Raw genomic sequence first — 23491 nt, 5'->3', positions numbered from 1 at the left:
CAAAATCACCAGTGGCCTCCCAAGGGTCAGTTCTCATGCCTGTTTCACTCGGCTTATCAGCAGCATCTGACACTCTTTGAAACACTTTCTTGGCTGTCAGGACACAACACTCATCTCTCTTGCTTCACTGGCCACTCCTTTTTCATTCTCATCTTCTTGACCTCCTAACATTGGAGAGCGCTACAAGTCAATCATCAGATCTCTATCATAACTTGGTTTTTAGGTGATCTCATTCAGTCAACATTGCTTTATATACTATCTGTATGTTGAAGATTCCCAAGTGTATATCTCCGGCCATAACTTCTCCTTTAACTCCAGGTTCCTATTACCCAATTGTCTACTTCACAGTCCTAATAGAAATCTCAAACATAACATGTCTGAAGTCACATTTTGATTCTCCCCTTCCCACCTCCCATATCTACCCCTAGTACTCTTTCCAGATTCTTCCTCATCTTAGCAAATGAAATCTCCATTCTTCCAATTGCTTAAGGCAAAATACCTGTGAGTTTTTTATTTGACCTTGATTCAGTCCATCATCAAATCCCGTGACTCTGACCTTTGAAATATATCCAGAATCCAACGACTTCTCAACGTATCTGTTGCTGTCAGTCTGATCCAAAGCTTTTTTTGCCTAGATTGTCATTACAGATTCACAACAGTTCTCCCTGCTTCTGTTATTGCCCCTTATAGCTGATTCCAGACATACCAGCCAGGATTAAACGTAAGTCATATTATGTTATATCTCTGCTCAAAACCCTCCAGTGACTTCCTATCTTTACATTTCTGCAATGTTTAAGAGGCCCTTTGTGGTCTGATGGCAGCTGTGTGTCTAACCTATCCCTCTCTTGCTTTCTCTGTTTTAGTCATACTAACTTGCTTTCTCTCCCTCCAACATACTGATCATGCTCTTGCCGCAGGGGTTTGGGCTCGTATCACTCCTGCCTGGCTTCCTTCTCTCAGATATCTACTTGTCTCACTCTCACTTTATCAGGTCTTTGCTCAAATGTAACCTTGTTAGAGGTCTTTCTTGATCACGCGATATAAAACTTGTATCCCATCTCTAACTCTCTTACCCTGCTCCTTCTTCCTAGCATTTATCACCACCTAACTGACATATCTGTTCTGTTGTTCTTCACTAGAATTCAGACTCCATGAAGGCAGGTATCTTGTTTTGTTCATTGCTGTATTCCCAGTGCCTAGAAGAATGCCTGGCCCATTGATTGGATAAATCAGAATAAATCTGGCAAACCAGAATAAATACTGCCCCTTGGCATTTATTTATCACATTCCATGTTCTTGATTTCTACACCACTCTCTTTCCTGGATCTCTTTAATGTCCTTTAAATTTCCTGAGAGGATCTTAATAGGTTCCATTACCATTCAGAATGAAACAGCCCTGTCGGTCAAGCGTTCAAGCCAAGTCACCTTAGAGGCTTCTGGCCATAATTTATTACTGAATCCTCTGATTCCATCTTCCCCAGTAGATTCCACTTTTGCCTAAATGCCTCTGTCACTAGCTTCACTGAAACCAGTGAGTGTGGTTCTGTTTTGTAGAAATGGATTTTATTCACTAAATTTGGAACTGTTAGAAATTTACACAAACTGCAATGAACAGAAAATAAAGTATTTTCAAACTGAAGCACCCAGCCATCTACCTTGTGGATGCTGTAGATGAACACCCAGTGCCTGCAGGCATCTAGCACATGCAGTTCTCCAGCCGCCGTTTCCTCCGCAGGTAAGAGGCTGTTCCCAGTTTCAGGCAACTTGTTTTGCACCATTTCTCATGTTTTTTTGTCAGTGCACCACAAGAGGGCAGTCTTTCATCACATTCTGCTTAAATTATACTGACACCAAGGAGAGATGTACTTTAGTAATTTAAATGGGACGTTAGAGTGTTATATCAATATTGTTCACTGAAGTTAATGAAACTCTAGTCTTACAATTTTATCTCAAAAGTCATGGGACCAAAACACATTCTTAAAAGGAAAGTCATCAGTTTAGCAATGATACAGGAAAAAACTTCCAGACAGTCGTATGGATCAGAAATAAAGTACTGAGAGTACACTTTCCTTTTATGAATTCATTCATTGTAAAGGATGTGGTATATAGAATGTGTTGGTTTGCTTGTGCAGACATTAAATTAGAAGATTGAGTTAAAAGATTTTTATTAGCTTTTCATTTCAAGGTATCTATGTGGATTGTATACTAACAACAAAAGTTGAAGGAAGGCTGACACTCATATTAGGAATAATAGTCACTGTGTAGTAATTAAAGCCAATATATATCACAAGTAAGCGTAGAGTAGTAACTATTAAACAAGCCCCTTAGATCAGATTCCGTCATCTCTTTCTCTGAGCAATTCCCTTCTGCCATGAACCACACAGAGGTAATTAAAAGAAAAATAGATAATTGAGAAGTTGGGTGCTCTCTAGCCAGATTTACTCCTAAAAATATATCCTTAAAGAGAGGGATTAAATTGTGCTGAGGACCTTAAAGAACACTGTCTGGCATCTTTCTATACCTTTCCTGTCTTCATTATCCTCAGAGGCCTCTTGAGCCGAATCAGATTTTGCCATGATAGCAATCGTAAGAACCAGTTATATTTATGAATACAGTCTGTTCTCTCTCCTGTTGGCATGGGAAAAGGAAAAACACCAATCATCTTAAAGAAGCAAGCAAGTCAAAGAAGCTTGAAAAAGAAACCTAGATTTGCCTACATTTTAGAAGGAAAGCAGGTCTTGTGAATCTTATTTTCTAGCTTTGATCTGGTTGTCCGCTGGGATGGGCTTGCCCAAGTGATGGCCCACAGAAAGGCCAAAATTCTTATTTTTTTGCTCATCCTGCACCTCCTTTTTCATTAAGAATCCTGCCTGGAAGTTTAGGTCAAAGAGGCTACTTGGAGCAAAATACAGCGGCGTCTCATCCCAAATATTCTCCAGGCGTTTCTTCCATCCTTCCAGGATCTGAATTCGGGCATCCTCGGGAGTGTGGCCAATGCTATACGTCAGCTGAGGTTCCAAGACTTGGAAGCCACAGAAATGCAGAGTGCCACTCTGGGGATTCACAAAGCACAGAGGTGAGTCACGGAACAGACCGCATGCACCTTGTACTGTACACAACGAAATAAAATGAAAGTTAACCTGAGCTTCCCAGGAAGACACCCCACAGTGGAGGCCAGAGGCACTCTGGAGAATTAATTCACCTAGTCTCTCACCTTGTGTTCTCTGTACGTACGTAGCTGTTACCTATTTTAGCTTAGTCAGATGTGCTCTTCTTTAAATGAATAAAACCTTGAAACTGTGCCAGCCTGGGATTCTCTGCCAAAAGTGCTGGAAGTTCTGTTACCTAAGGGAGAGTCTCAGCTTCTTGGCAGCTGACTCTTGCCAGAGCACAGAGGTGTGCACTTCTCTGCTTCCACATAACTAGACAAGTCTTAATAAGTGATTCTTACCACTTATTCTCCAATGTTAATAGTAATTCCCCAGTATTTTAGGAGGCCACCTCAGTTGCTCTTTTCTCCAACCCCCTTCCTGAGAAGAGATTATCTTGAGAGTCCAAGTGACTGCCAAAAAGCCTACTTCAGACTTCAGTTTTGTAAGCTGGACTAAATCATGTCTTCAATTTTCTTAGGCTCTGTTAGTCCCTGTGACTGTGGCAGCACCTTAGAGAAGGACAGGAAGATTGGAGAGAGATGTCAGTCTTCTGGAGAGAATCGAGGCACGTGGCTATGCAAACCTAGGGTTATCTGTACGAGTCCTTGGTTAGGGGAGAGTGGTGTTTGGACTTGTGCACACACTGGTTGTTCTGTAAGCACAGGGTAAGTCCTAAGAGGAAGCCCCCTGCAGTTCTGAAGCATCACTGTGCTGTTTTTCACACCTCAGGTCTGTTTTCAGCTGCCTTCTGGAGGATTTGGACCCCATGGAAAGCTCAGTTAATCCCCCTGAAGGGTCACCAAAACAAGGTACCTGAATGGGCCAGAGAATAATGTTCATGTCCCCGTGGATACCCTGCAGAGAGTACATGGAGCTGCTGCCACCAGTGGTGATGGAAAGCACTGCCTTCTTATTCTGTAAAAGAAAAGTCATTACCTTCCACAGCTCCTTGGTGACAGTAAGTTAATGAAACAGCCCCAGGGAAAGGAACACGCAAGTCCCCCCACCTGCTGTTTATGTTACTTTATACCTTGGCTCCTCTGAGCCGCTCTGTGTGACTGCAGAAGTACCAGCCTGGAAGATGGTACGCAGAGGGGTGGAGGGGCAGGCCCGGGACTGCACACTCCCAGATGCGGCCAGTCAGGTGAGGGTTGTCATGGCAATGCAGAGTCAGTGCTGACTGCTGATGCCTACGTGGAGTTACTCGCTTGTTGTTTTTATCTGTCACCCCACGGTGCCAGGCATGTATCCAGGCATGGAATCCAGAAGTTCTCAAAAATGTTTCTTGTATAGTTTGGGGTCTCAGAAATGAGGCTAGACTTTCTTTTTTTATTATTATGGTGGACAATTTCAAACATACATAAAGAAGAGAGAATAGTATAATGATGCATTATAACAGTACAAAACAGTGTAATGATGCATCCACCGTCCAGCTCTCAGTATCTTGCCATTCTACTTTTATTTAATCATTTAATCTGTGTTTCTTTTAATCTAATCCCCTCATCCCTGTTTTTCCTGGAATATTTTCAAGAAAGTCCAAGATATCTGTGAAAATATCTATAAAACTTTGGGGAGAGACATGCATGCCTCCCACAGGGGCTTGGAGCCTAATCTTGGTGTCTCATCTGTGCTCAGAACTCCGCCTCAGGACAGACCCTACCCAGAATCCCGGTGTCGGGAAAAGCAGAACCATCCACCTACCCGGAAAGGTCCCTTGTCATACATGGCAGCATACGTGTAAGCAAATTCCCCTATGAGCACGCGTTCAAACCAGCCTTTCAGGATGGCAGGGACCCCAAACCACTGCAGTGGGAACTGTGGGACAGAGGACAGAAAGGTCAGATGAGGAACACCCCTAGCACAGAAGAGGGGTCAGGATGTTCAGCTGCTGCCCGTGATGTCACTGAGGGTTGACCCATTCTTCGGGCCCTACTGTGCCTTCTGGAGGATTTAGCACATGAAAGAAAAGAGAGTTACTGTCCTTGGTCAGTCAACAGGACAATCCTGTTTCCACCTAAAGATACAAACATTGGGTGGGTGTGAAGAAAGCCACATGCAATAAGATGTGTTTCTGTGAAACCACATTTGGCAGCAAAGTCTAAACAGCGAGGATTGCAGGCAAAGTTGGCTTCAGTGTGCGTTGCCTAAATCAGTATTTCCTCAAGAGCCTCTCTAAGTGGGTGTGGAATCAAAAATATGAAACATGTACCTTGTGCTCATGGATGTAAAATCCTATCACTTAGAATAAATAGAACCACTCCCATATGAGAAACAATGATCAGTGTGACTGAGCTTCATCAGGGAATTCCCATGAGAAAGTCCTGTTGGGCCTCTTGTCCTGATAAAAGCCAAGCAAGGACTGTACCAGTACTTCTCCTTGGTTCAGGATTTCAAGGCAATGACGACAGGAACACACCCAGAGATTAAAAAAACTAGGACAGAGAAGAAATTTTTAGGACTTGTTAGCTCTCTCTTTGAAGGGTGGTTGACCTACAGGAAAGGGGATAAGAAAGCAGTGTTTTAGGACAGAAAGAACACATGACTGAGAGCAAGACTGGCGTCCTCACCCTGAATCTGCCACTAACGTGAGTGTGACCCTTGCCACGCAAGGCCCACACCTTCTCTAAGTTTCACGTGCCTCATCTGTAAGAAGGGGGGCTCGAGTGACCTCTAATAGCTCCTCACATTCTCGTATTTATGACTCTAAATGTGAGGGGCCAGAGCTGCAGCTTTTCGGCTATAAATGTGTAGGTTGTTCAGGCAAGCACATCTGGCTCCACGTGAAGGTTCTGCAGTCAGGGCTGGTTAGCTTGCTGGGTATGAAAAGTTTACTCTTTCAAGTTGTTCTTTGAGAAGTGAGAAAACTAAGCAGGGGCTAGCCCATATGGCACCTCGGTATCGATTAAGGCACTCCTTCCTCAGGAGATTTATTTCCATGTTGAAAGACTATCGTATATAGTGTGCTGGTTTTGCCACTGTCATCTGTCAGGACGCTGTTATAACTATGTTAATCTGCAGTGTGTACATTGCCCTTCAATGTGTTGCTTTTGTGCAGTGCACAACCTGCACAGATGTGTTGATAGTAAAGAAGACTTACACATTGGATAGAAGCCAACTTTAAAGGCCAGCAAGGTCCTTTCCAATTCTAAAAGTCGGTGATTTTAGATGCAGAAATTAAAGCTGCTGCTGCCGCTGCCTTGTCTGCACTGCAAGAGCGTAGAAAATGTGGACCAAGAGGGGATCCTTTGGGTCACTGGCTAATGGCGTGTGGCTTAGATTCAGAGCAATAGGTAGAATAAGGGACTTCAAAGGTTAGAGTCTTTGCAGCTGATAAAATAATTGCAAAAGCCACAACCAGTATCACCCTTCTTGTGAAGTTTCCGGTGTCACATATGTTCCATGTTCAATATCAAAAAGCTGGTTGGGATTGGTAGCAGCAAAGTCATTGAGGACAGTCTGGCATTTTCAGGAAAGGTAACTTACAAGAGGCACATAATTTTCAGTACTAACTGCTAAATGGCGAGGCAGCTTCCAGGGGAGAAAGTCTGGGTTCGCTGCTGGAACACATTAAGCCGGGCAATGCACACAGCAGCTGGGAAGCCCACTGGCAGAGAAGACAATCCCTCATGCCTTACTCCGCAAACCAATTTCAGGATGCTTACTGAGATGGGGGGGCATTGCAAACGTTGAGTGATCCCACAAGAAATCACTAATTGAAGAAAAGATTAAACACTCTGGAAAGAAAAGCTCTAGGCTTACATGCCACCTCAGCTGTCACATTCACATTTTCAAAGAGTAATTCAGCCAGAGTCACAATACCTGCAAAGCTGTGTAACACTGCGCCTTTGAAGTAATCACACTTCTTTACTGAGAATATGGTAGAGTGTCACCCTTCTTTATAGAGAATATGGTCAAGTGGCTAAGTGACTTTTCTAAGCTCACATAGCTAATTAGGTGACAGGTCTAGGACAATAAGAATGCAAGTGTCCCGACACCCCTTCTGATGTCTTACCACACCTGAAAAATCACCAGGTCTGCCGCTTCCAGCTTCTTTTGTTCAGCCACAATATCCGGGCTCAGACGGCCTTCTTTATAAGCTAGAACAGACTCGGCAGGATACTGAAAGTTCCCGGGGTCCTTCAGTTTACCTGCAGAGAGGAAAAAGAGAGGCCAATGCCAGAGGGGCCAAGGCGGGGCCAGAGAGCCCACAGGCGAGAAGTTCCACAAAGACTTAATTAAAGGGGAGAGCAGCTCCCACCTGTGATGTCCTTTCTGGAGATGACAGGATTGAAGTTCATGGCATACAGATCCGACACAATGACCTCCCATCCTTTCCTCTTCAAAGCCTCTACAGTGGCCTCCTTCATAGCACAGTTGAAGGACGTCCTCTCTGAGTGCGCCAGTACCACCAGTGCTTTCCTGACTATTTAGACACACACAAGGCACATGGAGAAAATCAGTCATCAACCAGCAAAGCTCTGGCTACAGGGGGCCCAGCTGGAATCCAAAATGGAAGATACGACTTTGTTAGACACTGGGTGATGCAATCCATCCACTGCAACCAGAAATATATTTTTCCTTATAAGTACCAACAAATAAAGAAGGCATTTTAGCTTAATGGGAAAAGAGTGGCTAATTTAATAAATGGTGTTGGCATACTTAATCAGCCACCTGCATGAAAATAAAATTATCTCTTTAGAAAACTAATACAAGGTGTTAGAAGTCAGTAGAGTGGTTACCCTCATCAGGGGGAGTGACTGGAAGGCCACAAAAGGGGCGCTGGCCACGTCCTGTTTCTTGTTTCTTGATCTGGGTGCCGATTACACAAGTCCGTGTTCAGCTGGTGAAAATTCACTTAGAACGTGTGCACTTTTCAATGTGTCTGTTGTATTCAGTAAGTTTTTGGTTTTAACTATCCCGCTGACACACCACATCGCAGCAATAATTTGCTAGCACACAAAAGATCTAAATTTTTTAAATGAAACTATTAGAATAGTATCGGATGAAACAGAAAATTTGTATTGCTTCAGGACTGAGAATATTTTTAAGGAAAGACTAGAGATTCAGAAACCACGAGGGAAAAACTTGACGGTTAAAGCCACATAAACACCAAAAATTTGTGTTTAAAAAAGGTCGCATAAACAGAATCAAAAGACAATCAGCGAGGAAGAGATATCCACAACTCTTATCACAAAGAGTTAAAATCCCAAAGAATGCCTACAAATAATTAGAAAAAGACAGTGCATTAGAAAAATAAGTCAAGGATATGAACACATGATTCAAAGAGGAGGAAACTGCAAATGACAATAAACAAATGAGAAGGCACCCTGCCTGGCCTGCAAGGAAAAACAAATTAAATGAGATATTATTTACTCATCAGATTGGCAAAGCAATTTAAGACAAACAACAACGAGGGCGATTAAGACTGAAAGAAAACCAGCACGTTGCCAGTGGGACTATGAATTGCCTCAGCCTTTGGGGAAAGTAATCAGGCTGAATCTTTAAACATTTCAGAGGCACATAAATCTTTGATCTAGTTGTTCAACTTTGGGGAATCTGACTGAAAGCATCAGGACACATGAGCAAGGATATGCACTGGACCATCCCCATCACTGGCAAAAATTAGATAAAACCCGATCGTCTATTTAGGCAGCACATTTGACATACTGCAGAATATTATGCAGAATATTAACAAGAATGAGTTAGCTACATGTATACAGTCACCCTGAAAGATACCATAGTGTATCTTCAAATGATAAAACAAAGTGCATGTGAATTCAATTTTACAAAAAAGAAAGAAACTCCGTACATGAAGGTAGATTTGCAGTATGTTGGTATGAGGGGAAAACAGATGTGGAATGATCACATGAAACTGTTAATAGTTCTCTTGGGTAAGAAAGAGAGGGCAAGGGGGTAGAGGCAGAGTGGAAAGATGGGGTTTTTCTTTGATCTCTTCTGTATTAATAAAATTGTTAGAACAAGCATGCTTTAATTTTGCAATAACAGCATGTAGAGGGTGCTTACTACGTGCTAGGCAACAAGTGCTTCGTATTTATTTTTCAATTATCACAGTAACCCTGTGAGGTAAATAGAATTAATATCCCCATATTATGGATGGGAAACCTGAGGCACAGAAACTTTAAGCAAGTTACCCAAATGGGTGGTGAAGCTGGAATAATTTTAAAATATTTAAGCATGGATAAATCCATGCAACATAGTGTAGAGGGCGGGGAGGAGTTCCAGAGGAAGTTTACCACCACCTTTCTCCTAAGAATTGGTGCCACAATTTCATACCTTACTAACTTAACAGTGGCAACTGTGGGTGGAGCTGGGAGGGAAAGCACCTGCAACTTTTTTGTATTATTTGAAGAAAATTAACTAGAAAGGCACAGGTGAACCTTCAGTCCTCGTCCTGCTTTCAATATTAACCACACCTGGCAGAGGCAGCTCCTATTGGGTTAAATTCAGCCAGGTTTAAGCTTCAGGCTCCCGCTTGCCAAAAAGGAGTATTGCCAAGGTTGGTCCTGGCATTTCAGACTCCATACACTCAAATTCTGTGGAATATAAATTTGATGAGGATTTATATGCTTTGGACAACACCTGGGAAAAGGGAAAGGAATTCCTGAGGCTGAATTCCTGAGGCTGCGTCCACAAATTCCACCCCTGTTGTTATCACTTCGCAGACTGAACACTACTGAGAGAAATGTGAGTATATTAAGCTTTGACATGCATTTTATTTGTGATTTATCTTTGCATTAGTCATATCAGTGTTTACTGAATACTGCTGTGTTAGTTTTTATTCTCTTGGCTTACTTACCCATATATTTTTATTTTTTAACTTCTTACCAATATTAACAAACATTTCCTAAGTACTAAAACATAAAGGTGCATCCTAAAAAATGAGAAAGTTAGGACATCTATCCCCTGCTTTCAAGGAACTCACCATCTACTAGGTACAGTAGATGCATGACTGTTACCTTCAAAAACAAGAAAAAAACAAGATGAGACACAAACAGGAAGATTATATTTGCAAGAAATATAACTAACAAAGTTTTGTTCCTAAAAACAACCCAGTAGCAAAATGGTCAAAGGTTATGAATAGGCAATTAACAACATTTATTTGCAATTAACAGAACAGCCATGTGTATTTGCCAGAGGTAAGGGTAAGTCAAGAGATTTACGACCCAAACGTAATTAATCCTGAGTGTCTTGTTTCCAATTCATTTTTCACAGGCAAATCTGAGGGTTTTTTGGACTTGGAGGATTCAGTTTCCCTCCTGCCATTTAACTAGCTACATGACAAGCTCGACCTTCTAGGAATTTATCCTAAGAAAGGCATAAGACACATACGCAAGTAACACATAGAAGACTCTTCACTTCAGGGCGGGCCCACCACCAAAGGCCTTCAGAAGGATCTGCCATTTGAGCCGAGTCTTGAACAATAAATGGGATTATTATCAATACCTCTAGTTTACCATTCATTTCTGCTGGTCATGCACATCATTCACCCGTCTGATAGAGGCGGTCAGATCTAACCCAGCTGATAACATCTTGTTACTGCTTCTCTCTCCCTGCACGGGTTCCCTTTCAGATCTCAGTCTCCAAGCAAGATGCTCCCAGTTCAGCCTCACTCCTCGGTGTCCTGAAAGCCCCTCATTCCTTCCCCATTATCCTGCCTTCCATTTCCACCTCATGTTCACACCAGCCAACCTTCTTTCTCCCCCTTAAAATGCGAATGTTCTCAGTGACCCATCTCTCAGCCTTGGCATCATAGTTTATTGAACACCTACTGTGAATGAGGCACTGCTCTAGGCATTTGGGGTATATCAGTGTACAAAAGAGACACAAATCTTTGTCTTCATGGAGAGTACATTCCGGTGGCCAGAGCATCCCTTGAGGGCTGACCTCTGTCCCCATCTATTCCTCTGACATTCCACAATTCTCTGCCTTCGAACTCAGGTCAATCGGACACCAAGGATTTTTACTAACCTTTCAGATTAAACTGTACTCTGTCAACCTGCAGTTGTATTGATGGCCAACATAGAATTTAATGACAAAAAAAGATGAAGCTGGCAGAGAAAGAAAGGGGTTGTGGTACATCAGGTTAATGTAACCCGTGTCTAAATACCTTTAGCAGTAATAGATATATTACCCACATGATCATTTTGGCAGGAAGAATAAGCAATCAAGGAAAGCCTATTGGAAATAAAATAGTTTTGTGCATCCTGGTTCTGCCCTCTGGGCTCACTGGATTCCTCAAGGAATGTGCAGGCCACTTGGATGCATCTATTGGTTGTAAACAAATGCTCTGGATGACTCAGTTAACCTCAAGATTTGGTTAGCTGGGGTAGGCTACTACTAGTTATACAAGATCTGAATCCCATTTTCCCTCCTTTTGCTCCCCCCCCCCCATTTTTTTGGTCTAAGTTTCACATACAGAACATGCTGTAGGATTGAAAACTTGGGACATAGTGCTTGCCCTCGTATTTCAGGAGTGGGTGCTGGTGCCCTCCAGACAGCTGAAGAATGAATGAAGAATGAAGAATGAAGAGAAACAGCCACTAACTTGCACTCAGGAAGCCTGGTCAGCTACCCTCAGCCCTTCCCAGATGCTTCTGCTCTAGGGCCTCTTCCCTACCACCCCCGAAACTCTCAGTGGGCTTCCAATCCCCAGTTAAGCCCTTTTTTCGGAGACTCTAACTTCTTTGTCAACTATAAAAGCAATCTCCCTCCCTCTCCTTCGGCCCCTCACTTTAAGCAAGATGAAATTGTGTGTATGTGAGTTTTCAGAAGGCAGAATTAGGTTCAGAGGAAAGGAAATTACAAAAAGGTAGAGAATTCTGCCCCAGACGAGGAAATAGATTTCCAGATCTTAGCGCTGTCCAATCTCAGAGCGAGGCTCTCTGGGAAACAGGGCCTCCAGCCCCGGCAGGTGTTGCAGCTGATTCAGGATGGGAGAGGCTGTCCACACATTGGATTAAAGATGGTGACCTCCAAGTTCCCCTCAGGTTGATGGCAGAGAGGGGAGACTCTTCTCATTCGCCATGCACCCAATACAGATCAGGTTTGCCCACTATAAAGGTCACAGTCAAAAATGTCTCCAGGCCCGGCAGCCCGGAGCTGGGTCTGGCATCTGTCGAACTAAGGGGAGCTGCTTCCCCCAGCTCGGCCTCACCTATTGTCAGATATTTGAAATTTTCTGCCAGAAGTTGGGAATCCACATTTTTAAGTGAAATTGCCCATATTTATTTTAAATTTTAGCAACTTCAAAATGTTTTAAACATAGTTAAGGCCAAACTAGGTGTGCCAGCGGGCCGATTTTGCCTCTGACAGCCGATTTCCGACCCGTTTGGAAAGGAATGTTTTACTTCAAGGTCAATTCTCTCCTGAACGCCCACTGGAGTTTGTGGGGGTTGGGTAGGAACAGGAGCTCCCCGCTCCCGGCGTCTTGTCAGGGCTCATCCTGGAATCCTGATGCTTTCACTTTTCCAGTTTTGAGTCACGAAAGAAAACTCAGGCCAAGCCCTGAGCCCTACAGGTTCCTGCGGGAGAACGAGGGCGGGGGACCTCAGGGCTCCTCAGAGAAGACTCACCAGACATGGCTCCGGCGGCGCGCTGATTGGCTGAGCTCCTGGTTGCCGGGGCGACTCAAACCGGGGAGGGGTGGAGACAAGGTCTCCACTGCTGAACCGGCTGCAACCCGGGAGACGTCACAAGCGCTGTCCTCAGAGCGCCCGCTGCTTTATACCCGGTCTGGCTCGGCCCACAAACGGGAGGGTTTGAGGCGGGCGGAGGGGGAGAGGGGGGCCGCAAGGGCGGAGCTGCCGTTCAGTTCCTGGGGTGCGGAGCAGAGCACTCCGTGGCTGTGATTCTAGGAAGGACTGGGAGTTTGGGGGCAGGATTAGGGACCAATGATGTGGAAGAGGGGAGCCGAAGAGCCGCGAAGTGAGAGGGGCCTCATATGTCTGAGTCGGGGTGGGAGGCATGCCCTTCTGGACCCTGTTCTGAAACCCCCTGGGGACAGAAGGAGAAAGTGTCCGATGGAGTCACAACATTCCGTTGGGCGCGCCCTTTGTGCCTCTCCCAGCCCAGGGAAATCGCCTTTGCACGGAATGGGACAAGGAGAGGTGGTGCAGAGGACTGCAGTCCTTTAGACTCAGGTTCGCAGAGTCACTATGACTCTAGACTTTGGTTTCGGGAGCTGAGACAACCAGGGAGACTTGCTCCCAGGGAAGTGAATTTGTTTCTGCTTTTGCAGGGTTCAGAGTCTGCATTTGGGGGGCCCCAAGAATTCACTTCCCTGGGTGAAAACCCCTCCTCCTCACAATCGAGAACTAATTGGTTTTGCACCCCAAGAGCTAGTCCAAGACTGGTAGGGGAGACAGCACCAGGGGAAGCGTCTAAAGACAAGCCGAGACAGATGAAAATGTAGTGGCTTTACCCAAAGTCCTACTTGGGGCAACTGAACAGAACAGAGCAAAAATTTTAAATGCCTACAAAGCACTTATAGTAAAAGTCCTCATCCTACAGAACACAGAGGAGACACTGTCAAAAGACGAAGGAAAAAGAAATAGAACTTTAAAGTGTAACCCTCAGAAAAATTACGAAAATTACTGAGAAAATTCAGAGGGAAGAGATGTGGGAAGCAGACTCTTAGGGTGAAGTACCTGGGGAGTGGAATGTAAAGGGGTGCCAGAGCACTCAGTGATCAAGATAAAGAACTCTTTAGGGCAATGTTTTTAAAAATCACTTTGCAGAGAAAAGTCATGACAGACAAAAAATTAAAATATGGGGATGGGTATAGCTCAGTAGTAGAGCATGTGCTTAGCATGCACGAGGTCCTGGGTTCAAACCCCAGTACCTCTGTACAAATAAATTAATTAAATAAATAAATAAACACCCAATTACCCCCCAAATAAATAAAGTAGAATATATATATTTTAAAAAGTTAAAATGTGACATAAAGACCAGCTTAGTAACAATACCAAGCCAAGCAATATTAAGCCTAAAGCAAAAGGAAGACTCAGTGAAAACTGTTTTGTTAAAAACAGAATTCAATGGAGTATATTTTAAAGCTCTTACTGGCTTTAATCAACAATTCAAGAATTGGGCAGCATTCAGTCTAGCAGATAGAAAGAAGCTCTGAGGAGCTGTCCAAATTAAAGACTTCTATAGGCAGAAGGGAGCAGGAACTAGAATTTATCCTAGGCAGAAGATGGGTTGGTTATTGCAAGGTTACTTTCCTTTAAGGGATGACAGGGATCTATCAGGCAGATTACCTAACTGATGCTGATCAGGCGTTTCCTGATTGTCTCATTTAAGATTCCACTTCTGGGAGAGTCAAAAGTATAAATAAGTCTGGTAACATGGGGCTTAGGCCTAATCACCTCCATTTTGGGACTGTTGTTTTTAACAATGCCTTCCTTTTGTTCAGACTCTCAGCCTGAAAGACATGATTAAAAAACATTTTTTTAAGGTGTTAGTGCTACTCCCAGCTAAACTCTGAAATGCTTGCAGTTTTTGCCGAATCTCTGTATAGTATTCACAGTGCACAACATCTGGTTCACTTTCTTTACATCAGTCATTCTTTTTGATCTTCTGACATGCCAGTCTTTGGGAAACTATTTGCTTGGGGGTTAATGCATTTAAAATATGCATTTAAAACTTTTGAGAGAATACAGCACACCTTGGAGATTACTATGATTGTTTATAAGCAGGGTGATTTCCAGTGTCTGGAGTGCGCTTCAAAGCCATGGTCCCCCAAGACCCCAACCAATCAGACTCAAGTAAGTCAAAGAAAGACCCTGTTGAAGGAGTTACTTTCTTAAGCTGACTGGCTTATCCAGTGATCTTATGTAGTGAAGTCTCAACTTCTCCAGAAGTGTCAGTCCAAGTGCAGCAAATGGTGTTGGCCACAGTACAAGCACTTCCTTGCTCAGGTAAAGATAATCAGGGGCTCTCTTATTATCAAGAACAACTTTAACCAGAGAGTCTGAGGATTTTTGTTGGGCAGCTATTGCTTTAGCAGAAGATTCTGCAATATCTTCAAGAGTTAAGGAGAGATTCTTAATCACAGCCTCATTTGTACTTACCCTTAGGGCAGCAGGGATCTGCCAAAGGAAGAAAATTTTGAATCACGTGTGCCTCCTGATAATCCCTGTATGAGTCTGTGACTCGGCACTAGAAAAGTGACAGCCAGGAAAATTTAAGGGTCTGTAGACTGCAAAGGCAGTTTTATTCTGGTTACCCTTAGCATGTGTCCCTTTCATCCCTTTCTTTGTATAAAGCCTGGATGCAAGTTTCCCCGGGTTTGGGATAATTAATGAGAGTCAGGGAAATGGACCCACAGGATTAGAGAGTCTGAAACATTAGAGAGGAAGCTGCGTTTGTTCCAGAGAAATTAAGGCATTAGAAATCAGGGAGTAGTGGAAACAGCCTAAATGTCCATCAACAGATGACTGGATAAAGAAGATGTAGTATATTTATACAATGGAATACTATTCAGCCATAAAAACGGACAACATAATGCCATTTGTAGCAACATGGATGTTCCTGGAGAATGTCATTCTAAGTGAAGTAAGCCAGAAAGAAAGAAAAATACCATATGAGATCTCTCATATGTGGAATCTTTAAAAAATAATAATAATAAATAAATACAAAACAGAAACAGACTCATAGACATAGAATACAAACTTGTGGTTGCCAAGGGGACAGGGGGTGGGAAGGGACAGACTGGGATTTCAAAATGTAGAATAGATAAACAGGATTATACTGTATAGCACAGGGAGATACATACAAGATCTTATGGTAGTTCATAGAGAAGAAAATGTGACAATGAATATATGTATGTTCATGTATAACTGAAAAATTGTGCTCTACACTGGAATTTGACACAACATTGTAAAAAGATTATAACTCAATAAAAAATGTTAAAAAAAAAAAAAAAAAGAAATCAGGGAGTAGTTTGTGACGGCAGAACTGCAAGATCGCCAGCATCATGGCAAATCTAACAGTCATCTGGAGATTTGATTCCCCGCCTATGCAATGGCCTGAGATATGTGAACAATGACATTATCTTTCCATGCCAGAGCAAGGTGAAGAATCATAAAGACCTTCATGGTGTAGGAATTAGAAAAAGGACAGTCAGAAAGTGAAGGGAGAATGGAAAGAAACATTCTTGATCTGACACCTTGGGAGGAAGTAGTCTACCTTGATGTTGGCTACTTCTCTTCCTAGTCAATTTGATGTTGAAATCTCCAGTATTTGCACAGGACCAGATGTCAGGTGGAGCCTTCTTCAGTCATGAAATATGCACCCAAGTTTCAACATCTTGTAATTTGGCAGTGGTATCAGTGATGAGGTGTACTTGGTATGGTCCTTTCCATGAATCTGACTTTTACAAAGCATCAGAGTAAAACAATAACTGTCCATAAGTGACAAAAAACTTTAGAATGCCCATAATTAAAAACAGGATGACAATTATTACAGTGGAATAACAAGAAAATTTGGCTATTTCTGTGATCTACAAAATTTTAAGATCATAACTGGAATTAAGACTGATAATGTTATACCAGGACATAACAGATTTCTAGGAATTTTACACAATTTCTAAAACACCTTTATTAATAACACGAATCCATAAAAATATAATCTAAGGAGGTTTAATGTCACTTCTTATTTGATAATGCTTCCCATGTAATGTAACAACTCAAATAAATGTAAGTAGCTTAACATCTCACCAGATGAGAGACAAATTCTTTAGATTTTCCAGGGGCTTTTTTGGAAAAGCTTAAAGAAAGTTGGAGGTCAAAAGACTCCATTTAGAATTTGATTTTAGGAAAATGTCAAAAAGTTTGAACATTTGATTAAATAGGATCACAGATCATTATGAAATAATACTGAATTATGTATTTAACCAAAGTGACCTTAGATGATGATAAAGGCAATACAGAAATTTACATTGTGAACAAAACTTCTCTATTTTAAGGAGACTGAGTTTTCTTAAGTAATCAAAGACTTGATACAGACAGCATGCACAGTAAGTTGTTTTGGTAAAACACAAAATCTTTGAGGTCCAGGCAGATTGCTTAAAAGTTAAGAACACTCACAATGTCCTGTCAAAAGCAAACCAAAAGTCCAATAAAACTTTGTTCTTTTAACAGAGAGAAAACCAAGATCTAATTTTGTACCAGTATAATTTTGATATTAAAATTTATTTTTAAAAAATCTTAAATCCTTTCTATCTTAGCCAGCTTGATTACACATAAAATTCCCTTTCCAAGATTCCTTTTTTACAAATCTTCTACAATTGTTTATGTCCATTCAGATTTTGTCCCTATTCCCCCTTTTTCTCATTTGGGAACAACAAATCATTTTACTTTACTTACCTACTTTTCATACAGTTGTTTCCTTTCACCCTTATTATTCCTAAGTAGTTTTTAAAACTTGAGATATAATTGACATGTAATATTGTGTAAGTTTATGGTGTACAATGTGTTGGTTTGGTACATTTATATATTGCAATTTGATTCAGTATCATAAGCTAACACTTCATCATGTCATATATTTATCATCATTTTTTTGTGTTGAGAACAGTAATATTTAGTCTCTTAGAAACTTTGAAGTTTATAATACAGCATTGTTGACTATAATCACTATGTTGTGCCTTAGATCTCCAAAACTTATCTTCCTACTAATTATAGTTTGTACCCTTAAACAGCATTTCTCCGATTGCCCTCCCCCCAGTCCCTGATTACCACTGTTCTACTCTCTGTTTTTGTAAGTTTAGTGTTTTTGGATTCCACATGTAAGTGATATCATATGGTATTTGTCCTTCCTTGTCTGGCTTATCTCACTTAGCATAGTGCCTTCACGATCCATCCATGTTGTTGCAAGTGGCAGGATTTCCTTCTTTCTCATGGCTGAATAATATTCCATTGTATATATTTACTATATCTTCTTTATCCATTCATCCATTGACGGTCACTTAGGTTGTTTCCATATCTTGGTTATTGTGATTAATGTTGCAGTGAACATGATTGTACAGATATCCCTTTGAGATACTGATTTTAATTCCTTTGCATATATACCTAGAAGTGGGATTGCTGGATCATATGGTAGTTCAGTTTTTTGAAGAACCATCATACTGTTTTCTATAATGGCTATAGTAAGTAGTTTTAATTATACACAATGATTAGAATTTTTAACCCTTAGAATCCTTTATTTCTAGTGAAACTATGAAATAAGTAACTGAGGATAGTCTGTTAAACTGGCATTCTATGGATTGGCAAATTTATAAATACATTTTATAATTTCTAGAAGTATATTATTTCTCACAGCAAATTTTTCAATATGATAGCAAGGTGTTTAATAATAGATCTAATTATCTTTAGTTTCTCTGTAAAAGGAAACCCAAAATGGATAAGCCTAAGTAATTAATGGTTCAATATTTTATCTTATTTGGAAATGATCTACTTATTTAATGAATATCCATCATTTAACTTATCTCAGCATAACTTTAAGGTTTCAAGTGCCAAAAAGACGTTGGAAACTATTTTTAGGTAGACATACCAATAATACCATAATTATTGTTGAAAGTGTCATTTGTAAATTTTTATCTTAGATCTGTTTAATTTACTTGTTCTTAAAAATTATGTTTGGGGGAAGGGTATAGCTCAGTGGTAGAACACATGCTTAGCATGAACAAGCGCCTGGGTTCAATCCCCAGTATCTTCATTAAAAAAAATTATATATATATTATATACATATATAATAGTAGTTTTTAAATATATATAATATATATACACACACACCTAATAGTAGTTTTTAAATATATATAATATATATACACACACACCTAATTACCCCCTCAAAAATAAAGTCAACAGTGTCACATAAAAATTATAAAAAGTATTTTAAATTTTTAAAAATTAAAAATTAAAAAAATTATGTTTAGATTACTTAAGAAAATTTCATGAGACATTAAACAGCTAACCATCATATAACATTATTTTTCTTGCTGACAAATTCTGTAAAAAGACAACATGAACTTATTTCATAAACCTGGGTAGAATAAAAGTACTATATTTAATGCCAGTAACTCTAAAGGCATACCTGTTTAATTAAACCACAGACAAACTAGCTTTACTTACCGAAGATGATCCTAGAACACGTAAACTTGAATAGGGCACTTTACACGTAATACCATCTGGAGGTAGAAGAGAATTACGCATTTATAACAGATAGACATACATAAACATAGAGACAGACACAAGCAGGATCTTAAAGCTTTTGTTTTACAATTTTAGCGATGGGACAGATACGATAATGCAAAATTTACTATTTCATAATGGAACAGTTGGATCCAAATTGTGTTTCTGACAGGTGGAGTAAGTTAAGTTTTCTTGCTCTGATAGCTAAAGCACTTCACTAATACTTGTGAAGATTTTTAAGATTTTTCATAAGCCTAGTTTTCAAATAGCCTTTTCCCCCTTCTGGTAGCAATGACCTTAGTTCCTAGCCAAGACCAGGTAGAACACTGACATCTTACAAGGCATAGAGAAAGTTCCACCAAGAAGGACTTTTGTTCTCTAAGTCCAGATTTTTTTTTTTTACAGTATCTAGAAGCCTTTTAAGTTGAATAGAGGAGGTTTTGGGATTGGTAGAAAGAAAAAGTGGCTTTGAGTTTCTTCTAGAACTCCATTTCAGTTCTTGTAAAGGCTCAGTCTGCAAGACAAGGACAGTTGTTTTCAATTCCTGGAAGAACTGGGTTGCAAACTTTTGGACATCAAGGTGCTTGTCCATCCATCCATGTACACTGTCTTTAATTTGCTTCTTTATATCAGAGAGAAGATCTTAGACTAAAATGGAAATCAAAATATTCTTAGATTCCTATGCTCCAGATTTAGAGGTTTGTCTTTGGGATGTTGTCCTTTCCCTCTTGGTTCATAGTTTCATTTAGCTTAGGGGACAAGGACTAAAAAAATTTCCTAAAAGGCTCTGAATATCAGCTTCCATTTTGGCCAATTCTGACTATAGAGCCACTTAAAAAAAAAAAAAAGTTTTCTTTCAAATATCTTGTCCAGTTTCAGCAGGTACAAACAGTAAATATTCCTGGCAGTATTAAAAAACCCCTTGGATGCAAGAAGAGTCCCTAGAGAGAGTGCAAAGCAGACTGCATTCCCAAGATCCAGAGCCTTCCTATTACCCCAAAACTGGCTTAGGCTCTTGGTGGGTGCCCTGCCAAAAAACACAACCAAGCCAAAGATCAGGAGAAGGAAAGATCTGTTACTACTTGCGGCAAGTAAGGAGAACACTAGGGATCTTTCCCAAAGCGGTGTCTTGAATAAAAATAGGGAAGCTTTAAGCTAAGGGTACATGCATATTCATGAAGAGGCTTGGGCGGTCTCAGAGTCTGAGTTTAGCTGATTGAAGTCACGTGGGTCAGAAGGATCAACATCATCATCCCTTAGGTTCCAGCTGATCTGGTGGTTGAGCACTTCAGGCTAATCTTTACCATTGAAACAGAACTGGGAGTCTTACAACTGATACATTATCTTCCCTATTGTTACTTCTCTTGCCTGATAGCAGTGGTTTGTTTCTACATTCTTTAGTCCCTTCAAGATCATTAATTACTGAGACCTTTCCAAGGGCAAGCACCGTGGCCAGGCTTAGATCACAAAATGGCTTAGGCCAAAAATGGCTTCTCTCCTGTCATGAAAACCATGCCTGGTTCTCTTTCTTTGGGGATCCCCTACCCTATCTGCTTACAGTCCCAAAGACAGCCCAAAGAAAGACTTAGACAATTCCCCTGAGAGCTGCCAACAGTCAGAAGACCCTCCCTGCAGATGGAGTGCAATCAACATCTCTGGCCACATCTATCTGAAAATGGGATGCAACTTACATTTCTGCTCAGCCATATATTGGGGCCACCAACCAGACAGTTGAGCTCCCTTTCTTATACAAAAACTGACAACCAGGAAGAAAGTCAAGCCAAGTTGTCAGGACAGAAAACGAGACAAATAAGAAGGCAGTAGCTATCCCTGAGAAAGATCAGCAATCAGTGGGTACCTCAAAACCAAAGTCACGAGAGTCTGAATTAGGAAAGGAAGGGACAAAGGGAACTTGCACCTTTCTCTCTACACCAGGCACTGCAGAGACTCAGGGAAGCTGACTTTTGTAGGCATCTTTACCTTTTACCAGCTTCTGTCAGTTTTCCCAGGATCCCATCTGCAGGCTCTGGAGCAAATGGGGCTTAAATTAGAGAATGTAGTGCAGGTATCTGTCAGAATTTGGCAAGGTTTTTCATCAGATTTAATTTTAGTTTCCCCTTGGCTGCTCAAGGGAATAACTGGTAGAGTTTACCGGAGGGTCTCTTGGAGTCCCATCAACCCGGGAGGCACCCACATGAGGGCCTTCTTCAAGGATGGTTATGGGGGCATTCACGTTGGTGTTGAAGGATTTGACAAAACCTTCGAGGACAATTTTTTTTTCCAGTGCCCTGATAGCTTGCAAATGAGACACTGATTTCTGGGTCAGTGTTTTTGATGACAGACCCCTATGAGTGTGCGGTGATGGAGTCCCGGGTGTTTCAGGTTTCTGGCCTTAGAACTGGCTGCAGCTGTAAGGTCACTAAGTTGGTGGACTTTTGTTGCAGTTCTACAGTCTCTCCAGAGTGGAAAGGTGGATAAAGGGTTAGTAGATGGTGAGTACTCAGGTAAAGGAGGCTAGAGGGGAGTAGTAGGAGTCACCTCAGTCTTTGTTTTAGGTACCTCTTGCGTCTTTATATATATACATTTTTTTTTTATAAAGATCTAGGCAGCACAGTCCAATAGAGCTTTCTGTATCTGGGCTGCCCAAATAAAGTAGTCCCAGGCCACATGTGGCTATTGAGCACTTGAAATGGGGCCAGTACAACTGAGGAAGTGAAGTTTTTATTTTAATTAACTTAAATATAAATAGCCACATGTGGCTAGTGGCTCCGGTACTGGGCAGTGCAGATCTAGAATGCAGGGGAGAGAGGGAGCTGGGGGTCACAGACTGAGGCGTCAGCAGGCTGCTGGCTATGCTCTCTCCCCTGTTTTTCCATTCTCTACCCTCCTCTGTCCACTCTGGCCCTGGGAGGCTGACTCTGAAGGTGGTATCACATGCTTTCTGGCTTCCAGGTGTGTCTAGGCAATGGGATGAATCTGCAGTTAGAGGGCAGGAAGAGAAAGAAGAAGGTTCTTCCACCTCCACTCCTGTCCTGGACCGGAGCAGCCCATGTCAGTGGCTCCAGCTCTCACAGAGCACAATGTATTGGCTTTGCCTTGAAATATTCCAACAACAATGACCACAGAAGGGAAGAAAAAATGAAACAAGACTGGCAAAACATTATTGAGTGTGGAAACTGAGGATTGGGTATATGGGAAGTCATTATCCTACTTTTAATTTTGCATGTTTGAAAATTTTCCATAACAAAAGGTTTTACAGAAAGAGAAAGAAACTGAGCTGTTTGAAGTTTTAAAATATTTTATTTTAGAATAGTTCAAGATTTACAGAAAAGTAGCAAAGATGCTATGGCATCCCCATTTTACTTAACCATGGTACTTTGTTGAATTTAAGAAACTGACTGAAGTACAGATTTTAGGCTCACTGAGTCTCAGTTTTCTCACCTGTAAAAGGAGAATTTGGATTGCTCTGGGATGTTTTATCATTAATTTTAATTACTGAAGTAACACATGAATACATTATATTTAAAAATAATATTTATATTTTAATCTAATATTTGTCACAAATTTTAAAAGTTAAATAGTTTCCCAAGCTTATGATAAACAACCGTCCCCCATGCCACTCTTCTTGACTTGAATGTCTTTTTCCCAATTCTTCTTAGTGATGCTTTGTGGTATGCCATGTTTTAAGTAATGTGCTGTTGTCTGACTTACCATTTTAAGACATTATCTACTGGCTTGCAATTATGAAAGATGAGGATAAGTACTTTGCAGTAGCCGCCAACTCCTCCTTTTCTCCCTCTATTCTCTCAATATGGCGACATAAAAACTTTGGCCAAATCAATATTTAGGGTTTGTGCTGTTATGACAATGAGTCGAGCAGTGAATTATGCTTACGTAATTATTTCCTTCTACAATTTTTTTGTTTTCCTAGAGTTAATATTTGCCTCTTTTTTCTCATTATTTTTCTTTACTGCAAGCACAAATTGTTCCCAAACCCTTCGTCTAATTTGTAAAAAAACAAACAAGCACACCATGAATGTTATTTTTCATTTGGTCAGACTCATCAGTTTTGTTTTGTTTTGTTTTTTAACTTATCATTTGTATTCTTTGGGAAAATGCATCCTGGAA

At 41.1% G+C, this 23491-nt stretch overlaps 1 protein-coding gene across 1 annotated transcript; it reads right to left on the bottom strand.

Moving 5' to 3' along the window:
- Positions 1–2148: 2148 nt before the first annotated feature.
- Positions 2149–12881, bottom strand: NQO1 (NAD(P)H quinone dehydrogenase 1). Its single transcript, XM_010979211.3, has 6 exons — positions 12746–12881; positions 7411–7575; positions 7170–7300; positions 4854–4967; positions 3966–4067; positions 2149–3053 (listed from the first exon to the last, which is right to left on the bottom strand). The coding sequence occupies exons 1-6, from the start codon at positions 12750–12752 to the stop codon at positions 2748–2750; spliced, it is 825 nt and encodes a 274-aa protein (XP_010977513.1). The 5' UTR covers positions 12753–12881; the 3' UTR covers positions 2149–2747.
- Between the last annotated feature and the right edge of the window lie 10610 nt (positions 12882–23491).

This window comes from Camelus dromedarius, chromosome 9 (genome assembly GCF_036321535.1).
Source record: "Camelus dromedarius isolate mCamDro1 chromosome 9, mCamDro1.pat, whole genome shotgun sequence".
NCBI classification, from domain to species: domain Eukaryota; kingdom Metazoa; phylum Chordata; class Mammalia; order Artiodactyla; family Camelidae; genus Camelus; species Camelus dromedarius.
Note: the sequence above shows the minus strand (reverse complement) of the source record. Positions and strands in the feature narration are given on the sequence as shown.